The sequence below is a fragment of the Rhinolophus sinicus genome, chromosome 2, assembly GCF_057876585.1.
Source record: "Rhinolophus sinicus isolate RSI-liver-muscle chromosome 2, RSI-T2T, whole genome shotgun sequence".
NCBI classification, from domain to species: domain Eukaryota; kingdom Metazoa; phylum Chordata; class Mammalia; order Chiroptera; family Rhinolophidae; genus Rhinolophus; species Rhinolophus sinicus.
Window position 1 is genome coordinate 114,553,186 of NC_142502.1, and position 12,422 is coordinate 114,565,607.

Consider the following 12,422-nt stretch of genomic DNA (forward strand, 5'->3'; position numbering starts at 1 on the left):
TGGGCTAGGTCACCTCTGGCAGAAATGTTCCAACTGTTCCCTCTGTGCCAGGCACTGCTTCCTGAGCTTTGCACACACTCGCACACTTAGTCCTCATGATGCTCTGTGACCAGGGCCCTTCCCACTTTAGATTTGTAGACATGTAGGTGCGTCCACGTGGAGCTCCTGACACTTGCGCTGTAAGAGGCTGGACACGCTCACCTATGTCCATGGCCCCAGCCCCCCCTGCGGAGTTAGAGACACATCCAGAATGATGTACCTGAGTTCAGAAAGGTCCTGGCTCTGCCACTGTCCAGCTGGGTGACCTCAGGCAAGTCACTTACTCTCCCTGAGCCTGTTTCCTCAGCTATAAAATGGGCATCCCGGATATGCACAAAGTGCCCGGAGCTGCTCATTAGATGCTGGCTACTCTGCTGTCATCAGCACCCCAGATCTGGAAGTTGCCTGGGCCGCAGGAGTCCTGACAGACTTGCAGTGTATGAAGAGCAGCGGCCCCTGCCAGGGACAAGAGCCCCCAGCATGCTCAGAGCGTTACCAGCCCCAGCGAAGGTAGGAGAGGCTGCCGGGGGAAGGAGAGCAGGAGGGGCAGGAGGAGTCAGGGCTGTGGACCTTCCAGGCTCCCAGGTCACCTTGGCAAAGCCAGGCCCCCATGGGCATTGTGCACACACGGCAGCCATAGAGACTTGGGACCGCCTCCTGGAGAGTGGAACAGGGGTGGTGGGCCAGGCAATGCATATCTCCATTCTGGGCACACCCCATTCTCCCCTTTACACCTCCGTTCTCTTCACTGGCCTATACTCCGACCTCACAATCCAGCCTCGCTCCCTCACCCACTGCTCAGGCTGCCCTAAAGGGAGGGCCAAGATCCTGCATTACTTGTGCTCCTGTCAGCCTCACACTGCCTGGCATACAATGGGTGCCCGATAACTGTGTACTGACAATGGCATATAATTCAAACTTACTGAACACCTTCTGTTTGCTAGGCACTACTGGGCAGTTCTAGGGTTGCTGCCCTTGCAGAGCACACAGTGGGTGGGGACGGCATCACCCAAACAACCTGAGGGGCAGGGAGCCAGAAGGCCAAGGAAAGCCCATGGGGAGATGGGGCCTCAAATTCAGCCCCCTCCCTTACAGACAAGGAACAGAGCTAAGACAGGAAAAGTGACTTGCCCAAATGAACGACAACATGTCAGGGACCAGGTCAGGTCTGAAAAGCAGCTGTCTAGCCCCTGGCCAGGGCCCCTTCTGGAACAATGCTTCCCAAAGTCACACCGACACCTGGGCCTGATCATTTTTTGTGGTGGGGGCTTCCTGTGCATGTCAGGGTTTTGCCCACATCCCTGGCCACTACCAAATGGATGTCAGTAGCACTCTCCCCCCAGTTGTGACAATCAAAATGTCTCCAGATGATCCAAATGTCCACTGAGGAGCAAACGGCCCTCAGCCGAGAGCTGTAAGTCTAAAAATTAGGAAACCCGGGCTGACAGAACAAGGAGCCAGCGTCAAGCGCTAGGCACAGACATGGACACAGAGGTCTGGTGTCGGGCTGTGTGGGCTTTGAGAACAAGACTGGCCAGCCCAGCCTCATGTTTTACTGGTGTGCCCCACCCCTCGGAGTCCTCGAGTTCCACTTTTACTTTGCAAAGTGCCATAGTTCACCCCTCCCCCAACCCGTGAAGTGGATAGTGGAAAACAGCCTATTATTATCCTTATTCTACAGATGAGGAAATTAAGACACCAAGGTCACCTAGTAAACGGGTGACCAGGCTGGAACACCCCGACATAGTCACCAGAGACAGAGACTGACAGGGGACCTGGGGCAGGGAGAGGAGGGCTTTCCACTTCTGTATCTATTTCTAGAAGGCTGCATCCCTACAACCCGGATCCATTAGTTCATAACAATCCCCAGGGGCTTCATAACTCTGGTCTCTTTCGGACGAGAATTACGGAGGCTCAGTGAGGACGAGACACACATCCCATTGCGTGTGTGCAGGCTTTGGGGGGCGGGGGGATGGACCCTGGGCACCAGTTCCCTTCCCTCAGTGCCAGCTCACATCCAGGCTGGGACCACAGGGCCCTGGCTCCTCAGAGCCCATCTGACAGTCCCTTAGACACTGCCAGGCCAATGGGCCCTTCCAGGCACTTAAAGGGCCCCATCAACAGGGAACATCTAGAACTTACAATCCCCTCCCTCTGACACAGGGAGAGGATGTTTTCAGCTGTGAACCAGTTCTGCTAATACGACTCATCACTCTATTGCTAATTATTGGTGATGGCAATGATTCACAAAGCTTGTGCATTTATTACACACGAAGAATAGTGCTGGGGCCATGAAAGCCCCACTGACTGGTTACAAGTCCCATGGGGCAAGAATTATTACTGGTCCCACTTTATAGAGGGTCAAACTGAGGCTCAGAAAGATTGAGGGAGTTTTACACCCGGTATGTGTGGGTGACAGGACCTCAGCTGAGACCTGGCTGGCTCTGAGTTGCTGTGCTCCTCCCACAGCATCAAGAGCCCAGGACGCCAAGGGCACAAAGTGGACAAATACACCGGAAAAGAGAAACTCATTCGAGTCTGAGGTGGGTGCATCTGTAGTCTTGTGCATACTCTCCACATCGTAGAGAAATCCCTTCTCCTTAGGAATCACAAAGGCCAGCTTCAGACTGGCCCAGACCTGTGGGTGGCACCTTGAGCCACATCTCTGGCTGTCCTTAGGGCCACCATCCAAGCAGCCTCTGGTGAGCTCAGACAGCTTGGACCACCAGGTAGTGGAAGATGAGACCTGCTCCTATGCCCACCACAGGTTCCAGGTGGGGAAAGGATCAGGAACAGAGGATGAGCTAGTACCTGGCAGAAGGCAGGGTCCTCAAGAGCACAGCAATGTGGGATGCTCGGCCTCCCACCTCACCCAAGTGACTGCATTTCCCCGTTACAGATTCCCCCTGCCAGGGTCAGCATCCAGCCAAGTGCAGGCCTGCCCAGGCAATTTTCCTCTCCAAGTAAAATGTAAGTTCAGGGCAGCATCTCTCAGAACTGCCTTGAGCAAATAATTCCCTTCTTTCTGGGCCTCCTGAACTTACCTAGAAGAGGTGTGATGGAACTGGATGGCTTCTGGGGGAGGCACGTGGCCATGAAGTTCAGATAAACAGCCAGAAGAGCCGGCCCTGGGCTCTGAAGGCAGTAGGGAGGCCGGGCCTGGCTCCCTGGCCCTGTGCCCCTTCCTGCCCTCAGCAGCCCTTCGCAGGGGATGGGGTACATCCCTAGCCTAAGGGGCTCCTGGCAGTTCAGAGGCAGGGGCCAGGTTCTCCTCCCTGCCCTCTCAGGGCCTCTGGTTTCAGCCCCAGGATCTGGAGGTTGGCAAGGTCAAGCAGAGTCCTCTGAGCGGACAACCAGGGAGCATAGGTGACATAAAGGTCAGGCTGATCTGTTCCCCATAGTCCAAGGTTCAGAACCGCAACTGCCTCTTAGGAACACAGGAGGTAGGTTACAGCTCTGGTGAGTCAAGCAAGGTCCCCTTCAGAATGGGTGTGCCCAGGAACCTGCCCAGAAGTCTAAAGAGGTGCCAAGGGCTGGGAAGCAGCTCCAAGGGCACCTGTCTGGGGCCCGAGGAGGCGACAGTGTCTGACTTAAGAGTAGGTCTGTCTCCTCAGTTGATATTTTATTGGGACAGAAATGTGGTGACTGAGGATTTGGTTACTGGTCTCTAGGCCTGAGCCTTGCCTGAGGAGAGGGGGACTGGATGTGGGATGGGGGCAAAGGGATGGCCCCTCACTCCGCAGGGGCCCCATACTACTCAGTACTATACTACTCATTATCCAGCGCCCTGGCTGGATGGCCTTTTGTCATCTTCACCCTGCGCCACCTCTCACCACCGGGCAGCCCTAGGCGGCTGTGCTCACTGAGAGCAGCTCTGATGGGCCCGTCTGGGACCGCCAAGGATGCGACTCAAGGTGCCACCGGCATGTCGCTCACGCCCGCCCCAAGCGCCACGGCTCTGTCCCCTCTGGGAGCCAGAGTCCCCTCTGTCCCCCTAGTCCCAGGTCCAGAGCTCCGGGGCCCAGAGGCGGCCCGGGTGGCGGAGCTAGGCGTGCCCGACCGAGGGCCGCTCCTCACTGGCTCCCTCCCCACAGCCCGCCGGCCTCAGCGGAGGGCAGCGGGCGGGCACGCGTTACCTTCCATGGACATGGGCTCCAGGATGCCGAACTGCTTGAGCACGGCGATGAACAGCAGGACCACTACGGCCATGGCGCACAGCTCCATGCCCTGGATGCCCATGGCGGCCCTCGCGCTGCCTCCGAGGCGCGGGGCCGGTGCAGCCCGCCGGCTCCTGGGGAGGCCGCGGCTCACATGCCCCCGGCAGGCGGGGCCGCAGGGGTCGGCGGGGCCGCGGCCCCGCGCAGGGCGGCGGCGGTGAGCTGGGTCCGGCCCGGTGGTGGGACGCGGCACCGTGGCCGAGCGCAACTTTCTGAGTCAGCGGGCAAACTTCGAGGAGCAGCAGCGGCGCGGGCCAGAGGCGCCTCCATGCCCGGCGCGGGCGCCGCGCCTCTCTTGCCCCCTCTGCAGCCCCGCGGGCGCAGGGGCGCTGGGGTCCCGGGCGCTCCTGGCCGCCCAGCCTCCATCGCGACTCCCCGCGCGCTCATTGGCCTAGGCGCAGCGACCACCCGGGAGGCGTCCCCTGCGGCCCCCCCTCCGCGGTCCCCGAATGGGCGGAGGAAGGCGGCCCCGCCCCGCGCGGTCCTATCGCGGACCAAGCCTGGCGGACCAAGCCTGGCGCACCGCCACTGTTACACTGCCAGCCCCGGGAGGCCGCGCGGTTGGCGGTTTCACCGAACCGCCTGTGCAGGAGGGGAGCGCGGCTGCGGAGTCGGAGCTCCCCTTTCCTGGCTAAAGGTGAGGAGCCTGGCCTCCGCCGTTTCCACCCGGCCGCCAGCGCAAAGCTGGCTTTCGGAAGGTCCCAGAAGCCCTGTGTCCCCCTGGTGTTTCCTATAACCCAGCCCTCGGCGGAAATTGAATTTAGCCCTGATCTCCAAAGTACGCGGAAACCCGCGTACGCTCGAGGCTTTAGGAGGGCGTGTGGGCTTTGGCTCTAGAGTCCATGGAGCTGGGTTCAAGTGCTACCTTAGCTGCGTGACCTTGGGGGAGTTACGGGACTTGCAGCCTCCTCCTCTAGAAGGAGGGCCTGGTGCCTGCCTTTCCGGCTGTGGGAAAGAGCTAAGCGGATGCCAGGCTTGCGCGCGGGTAGGTCAAGGGAGTGCTAATTAGTTTGTGGCTCGCCTTCTTCCTGCCCAGGAGTACTGGGTAGGAAAGTAAAGCCACGGAAAGGAAGGAGAACAGAAGGGGAGAAGAGGGGTGTGGCAGGGCGGAGAGCAGGATTCTCCGAGCCCCCAAACTCCCGGACTTGAGAGCCAGAGCCACGCCACTCTGCTCCCGCCAGTGGGCGCTGCGCACCAGACTGAACTTAGAGGGCGGGACACCAAGTTCTGTCCTCCTGGTGACTTAGTGGAGGGGGATCCCAGCCCGGCTTCACGCCTGTAAGGGTGGGCCCCGTTTGCACCTGGAACCTGAATAGTAGAAGCTTCCATTTATGGAACTCTGCTACTCATTCATTCATTCATTCAACTAATGCCGAGCAGGTATCCCGCCCCAACACAGAGTTCGGTCTGGGTTGGGGTGGGAAAGGACAGCTGAGCGCGGAGGGCCCTTGTGGAGCTGGCAGAAGGAGCCAACCCGTTAGGTTTCCTTGTCATCCTTGAGAGCAGCCCCCGTGGATATTTCTCTTCCCCCATTTTACAAGTGAGAAAAGCCGGCCCTAGAGAGTGGGTTATGGAAGGGGCTCAGGTGCAGCCAGGACTGTTGGGTCCAGAACAGATGTTGCCCCAGGGCACCGCCCTGCTTCCATGGAAACCCAAGGGGATGAGGCTTTTTGAGGCATTTCTTTGGGCCTGCACAGTTCAACCTCACTATTTAATACACCTGGTTAAAAGCCTCAGCTATTGGAGATATTTTGCAAGAACCATAAATGTATAGCTTTCCATTCCATTTAAGTGGGATACAGTGAGTCTCCACTGACCAAAGGCAGATTTCTAAGCAGAGATGCTAAGATGGGAGAGATCACTCTGGACCAGGAGAATTACTAAGGTGTGTGAAAGTCTCAGAGGTTAATGAACCTCCTGCCAGTCCCACGGGTGCTCTCATGGCCCTTTACGATGTGTTCTTTGAGCTGGGTGTGTCCAGGGTACCAGATGTGAGATAGATGGGGGGATAGAGAGCCGTGTCAGCAAAGGAAGCCATCTTGGGGTCTTCCTGAGGCTGCCCCACCACCGCTCCCCTGCCTCAGTTTCCCCTGGTGTTCTTCCACATCTTCCCTGTGAAAGCTTCAATGACTGTTCATAAACACTGAGCTATAAATGAGACATTGATCCCTTTGCTCTGCTGCGTAAAATATTAACGATGCCTAAGTGGATAGCAGAGCCCAGAGCAGAACGTCCAGTAGGCATCAGCATCCGGGCCACGGGCCTAATTGATGGGAAGCTGACTCCCCTGGCTCACTAGTTTGGGTCCAGCCCAGGTTCACTGAGGCTGGGTTTTGGGCTCCATCACACCTGCTTCTTCCCTGGACCTGGAGAGGGAAGCAGGCACAGGAACCCCCAAGCCCCATACCTGCTCCCCACACCCATGAAGTGCCCTGCTAGCCTCCCTAGCTGCCTGTTACTCCCCTCCCAGGGGCCGTTTGCCCTGGCATGAATCCACCCCTTCCTAAAATTACCCAGGGCCTCCTGCAGCAGGGAGCATGCTGGCTGCTGGCAGTGCTCCCTGCCAGCTCCCTGCCTTGGGGAGTGGGTAGGCTGCGGGGAGGGACACACAGAAATCTCCACAGGGCTGAGGGCTGCCACACAGATAAGAAATGTGAGGTGCGCCATGAAGGGAGCAGCTCGCTCTTCCACAAATGATAGGGAAGGCTGGTGGTGAGCCCTCACTTGAAGACCTCGCTATGTCTCGGAGGCCGCAGGAGGCTCAGGGAGGTGCTGGTGTCCTGGCCTAATTTAGAAAGTTCTTAGAGACCCAGCTGCTTTGGGGCTGAGTGAGGTGCACGCCACACCTAAGCTTGTACTCCATGTCTGCGGTCATGGTCTTCCTTTCGCCTGGCACATTGACAATGCCACTCCAGCTCTGCCTCCAGGAAGCCACCCCAGGTTATGCTAGCTCTGCATTAACCTCCTTCTCCTCTGAGCCGCCACGGCCTCTGCTGCCTGGCTACACCACTCTGCATTGACTTTTGGTCATCTGCCCAACATCTTCCTTGTCACCTGTGCTCCTCATGTCTCACCACATCTGTACTGACAGCTCCACGGGTCTGGGACACCATCAGTTCGACCAACATTCATTGCATGCCCCCAGCCTGCTGGTCCTGACCGCCTTGCTGCCCAGGACTTCAAGTCTTTGGACTCTTAAGGGAGGAACTGGGCCAGACATATTCCCTGCGAACAGCTCAGCAAGCTGTTTCTGTCCCGACTCTCCTGGGGGGCAGGCATCACTCGGTTCTAGTGCATTCTACTGAGCAGAGAAGGCATTGTTCAATGTATTTATTATCCTCACATTTCATAGGAACCAGACAAGAACATGAAGTGGACTTTCTAACTCCCACAGAAATGCCTCTAGGACTCCTCTCCATGGATATCCCAAGGCTGCTCAAACTCAGGGCATCCAAAGCTGGACTCTCACTCTTTCCCCCAGTCAAACCCTCCTCAATCTGCCCCTCACTGAACTTCCCAGTTTCAGCTGCTCAGGCCAAAATCTGGCTCTTGGCCTGGAACCTGCCTGTTCCCACTCCTCCCCAGTGTGCCACCAGCCTGGCCACGCCATTGCCACTCTCTCCCGGACTCCCGACATTGACCCCCCACCTCCACTCTGTCCTCCTCCCATCTGCTCCATTCAGCAGCCTGAGTGGTCCTCTCAGGAGGAACATCAGGCCCTGTCCTTCCCTGTGACTGACTCAACATTGCCTGTGTTTGCCTGCTCAGCACGCCTCTCCTCATTTGGTAACAGCACCCCAATTTCCTTTTAGGACCCCCTGTCAGCCCCAGGTCACTGATCTCGGATGTTCAGGGATATGACTGGCTGCTCGGTATCAAATCCTCTTTTTCCATCATCTCCACAGCCATGGCAACTGGCTCAGGGCTGGGTACCAGATGGGAACTAGTTGGGAACAAGGACAGTGAGAGACCTCCATGAGACTGGCCCTGTGACAGGCTAGAGAGAGGAGCTCTCTTTCATTGGTAGCTAATTGGCCAACCTGCCACCATGTAGAGGCAGAGAGAAAAGAGTGCTATGTGCCTGGATCTAGCTGTGCATGTTGACACATCTAAACTTACATCTTTCAGTTATATGAGCCAGTAAATCCCCCTATTGTTGATTAAGCCAATGTGAGTTGGGTTGCTATCCCTTGCAATCCAGAGTGTCCTGATTAATGCATTCTGCATTATTCATAGGTCAAAGACCACAATCTTTAACAAGGCCCATACTAGCAGCTGATATCTACTGAGCACTTGTTGTGTACCAGGCACTTCAACTCGACTTGTATTTCCTTCTTATCTTCTTCATTCCTTACAGCTCCAGATAAGGTAGGGACTTCATAAGAAGAAAGAATTGAAGCAAAGAGTGGTTAATGTCTCGCTTAAGGGCACATAGGAACCACAGTGTTGGGATTTGAATCCAGGAAGTCCAGCTCCAGGGCCTATGAGTTTTAATTCAGTAGCACCCCACCCCTCTTGACCCATGTGGTCGGGCCCCTTGTCTTCTCCCTTGCTCACGTGAATCCAGCCACACTTGCAGTTTCCTGAGCGAGCCCAGAACCCTCTCACCTCCTGATCTCTGTTCACGCTCTTCCCTGAGCCTGCATGCTCCTCCTCCTCCTCCTCCTCTTCCTCCTCTTTCTCCTTTTCTTCCTCCTCCTCCTCTTCCTTTACACCCAGCTAATTAATACTGGCTCGTCCTTTGGGTCTCAGCTAATGTTACTTCTGCAGAGGTGTCTTCTCTGACCTCTTCCCCCTTGTTAGTCTCTACCATGGCCCCATCCCTCTCCCTCTTTGTGGTGATCACAATGTAAACTTAGATATTTACTTGTCTGTTCACTTATTCATTTCTGTTCTCCCACTAGATTGTAAGCTTCCCAAAGGTATGGGTATTACCTACCTCATATAAGTATTTATGACATAATTAATAGCATGTCAAGTGATGCCTCTTTCCCAGTTATTTCAGCAGAGGCTGTCATGGTATCACTAGAAAAAGCACTGGACTGGGAATCCTGGAGAATCAGGACTGAGTCCCTAGTTCTAACCCTAACCTGTTGGCTGTGTTGGCCAAGGCACACCACTTCTCTGAGTATTCCTTTCCTTCTTGTAAAATGGGGTCACTTGGTGACATTTACCTACCTGTCACACAGTCAGCTATGGCAATCTGACAAGCTGATGAAAGAAAGCATCCAAGACATGAGAAGGGACCTTGTTCCTGGAGGAGCCCACTTCCTCAGAGCCAGGATCACCTAGGAAGTGACACTAAGGTAGTCCAGTTATCTTTATATCATGGTATTGCCCAAGTCCTCTAATTCAATAGGCCCCTGGGGGCCACATAGAACCCATCCACACACTCGCTGTTCTGACCCAATTTTAGATGAAATGGGGGATGTTTATAGCTATAAGTAACAGAAAACCTTCATTTCTTCAGTTTCAACAATACTTCTGCAGGAAATGGACCATGTCACACATAGTTGAACAGGATGATGGCTCCAGGGACAGTCAGCTCAGACCCAGAAGTATCATTAAGGACCTGGGTTCTTGTATCTACCTACACTGACAGTCTCAGAGCATCAAACTTATCCACAGCCTGCTCCTCTCATGATCACAAGATAGATGCCTAGTTCCAGACTTCACATCCCAACATGACAAAGTTCTAGGAAATAAAAAGGGACAATCTCTTCATATATATTCTTCTTATAGTGAGGAAGACTTTCCAATTAAGCCTCTCAAAAAATCCCTCATGTTTCCTTGGCTGGAATTGCTTCACATGCCATGCCCAAATCACTTACTGGCAAGAGGAATGAGACCACCATCATAGTGGAGAATGCTAGCTTTCCACCCAAATCTATTCTTCTTTCTTCTACAATAAAAAAACTTTCAACCAGGCATGTTTACAGCATTTCTGGTGCTAGATGGTGACAGCATTTCTCGGACTCCTTGGCAATTAGGTGTGGTTATGTTCTTGCCAGTGGAAGTGATGAGTGCTTTTTTGGGGATGGAGACCTTAAGACAGCGAGTGAGTTTCCTACCATATACATCCATGTATATGTGACGAATCCCAGAAGTATAGGAGATAGAGAAAGGAACAGAGAAAATATTTGAAGAAATAATGGTCCCACATCTTCACATTCTATGAAAAACATAAATTTATAGATTCAAGAAGCCCAAAGAATCCCAAATATGATAAACATGAAGATATCCACACCTATACACATCACAGCCAAACAGTTGAAGTACAAAGTCAAAGAGGAAATCTTAAAAGCAACAAGAGAAATATGGCATATCACATACAGGGGACAATATGATTAATAGCTGACTTCTCATCAGAAATGATAGAGGAAGGGAAACAGTGGAATGACATACCCAAAGTGCTAAAAGAAAAAAGAAAAAAACACTTATCAACTGAGAATTCTTTATCCAGCAAAAGTATCCTTCAAAAAAATGAAGGTAAAAAAATTTCCAGATAAAGACTGAAAGAATTCATTGCTAGCAGTCCTACTTCATAAAAAGACCTTCAGACTGAAAGGAAGTAACTCAAATTTACAGGAAAAACATAGGATGCCAGAAATTGCAATTAGTAGATAAATTTAAAAGACAGCATAATTGTATTTTTTTATAATTTTAACTCTTAACTCCTTTAAAATACATGAATTTGCGTAAAGCAATAATTACTAATTTTTTTGCTTATATATAGATGTTATATATGTGACAAAAATAGCATACAGGAGGGGAGAGAAAAAGGAAATATATTAGAAGAAAGTTTTTATATTTTACTGGAATTAAATTAATATTATTCTGAAGTAAATTATGATAAATTAAAATGCATATTATAATCCCTAAGGGATCCAGTAAACAAGTAACTCAAAATAATACAGTTTTTAAAATCAACAGAGGAATTAAAATGTGCACTAAAAATTTTATTTAACACAAGAGGGCAGTAAAAGAGGAACAGAGAACAAAAAAAATAACAAAAAGGAAGCAAATAGAAAACAAGTAGCAAAATGGCAGACATAAATTCAACCATATCAATAATTACATTAAATGTGAATGGATTAAAAATGAATGGAAGGAAAACAGGAAAGACTACAGGGAATATGTGAGACAAAGTAAAAAAGTCTAACAAATGTGTAATTGGAGTCTCAGAAGAACAGAAGCTAGAAAGGGACAGGATTTGAATGTGAAGAAATAGTGGCAGAACATTTTCCAAAACTGATGAAAGATATCAAACCACAGATTCAATAAACTCAGCAAATCACAGGCAGGATAAATACAAAGAAAACCACAGCTGGGCACATCATGATCAAACTGCTGAAAAATAGAGGCAAAGAGAACACTTTAAAAGCACCCAGAGGAAAAAAGATACATTATATTTGGGTGAATAAAAATACAAATGATGGTAGACCTTGTGACAAAAACCGCAGAAGCCAGACTGCAATGGAATAACATTTTTTCAAAGTGTTCAAAGAAAAATAACTGGCCAACCTATAATTCTACACCCAGCAAAAATGTCTTTCAAAAATGAAAGGTAAATAAGACATTCTGAGTTAAACAAAACTAAGAGAATATCTCATCACTAGGCACTTTCCTCAAGAAGTACTAAAGTGATGAAGTCTTCCATGTTGGAACCAGCTTCTGGGAATAAATCTTTGACCTTCACAGGAATCATGGGCCAGAATCAGGCCAGTGGTCTCTGGAAGGTAAGCAACTTCATGGTCCTTAATTAAGGAGTTTTGCTTCTCATGGTTTGGAAAGACTTGGAAGCCATGAGAGGACTGAGCTACTTGGCCATGTGGACACATCTCCAGGTGTCACTGTGGTAGTGGACCCCTCATTGCCTACTTATGGGAACACTCTCTTTGGATTGATTCTCCCTTGGTCAGGAGTTGGGGGTCTCTCTTCATGCCTCTTTCCCCACACAGGGCATATCCAAATCGTCATCTATTATACCAGGGCTTTACAGGAGTCTAGTAACATTGAATAAGAGCTACAAGGAGGGACACTTGAGGGCCTCTTGTCCTCAGAGCCCCTCACCCTGCTCCCTGGTCCCCTGTGATGGTAAGTTCCAAATCCCTCTCTCACATGGAGGCCTTCTCATTTCTTCTTAGGTCTCTTCTTCCCCTCACC

General features: G+C 51.9%; 1 protein-coding gene across 7 annotated transcripts in view; it reads right to left on the reverse strand.

Moving 5' to 3' along the window:
- The window catches only part of KCNIP3 (potassium voltage-gated channel interacting protein 3), a 68,814-nt gene that overhangs the window by 18,630 nt on the left and 37,762 nt on the right, over positions 1-12,422 (reverse strand). Inside the window, exon 1 of one of the 7 annotated variants that reach the window (XM_019725865.3) lies at positions 4,176-4,569. The exons of 3 other annotated variants lie outside the window; for them this stretch is intronic. In XM_019725865.3, coding sequence (XP_019581424.2) covers positions 4,176-4,278 — 103 coding nt within the window. In that variant the 5' untranslated portion in view covers positions 4,279-4,569. Of the gene's footprint in view, positions 1-3,083; positions 4,015-4,175; positions 4,570-12,422 lie in introns of those variants that run through there. 3 more of the 7 variants (XM_019725866.3, XM_074332518.2, XM_074332520.2) reach the window with 3 other exon arrangements.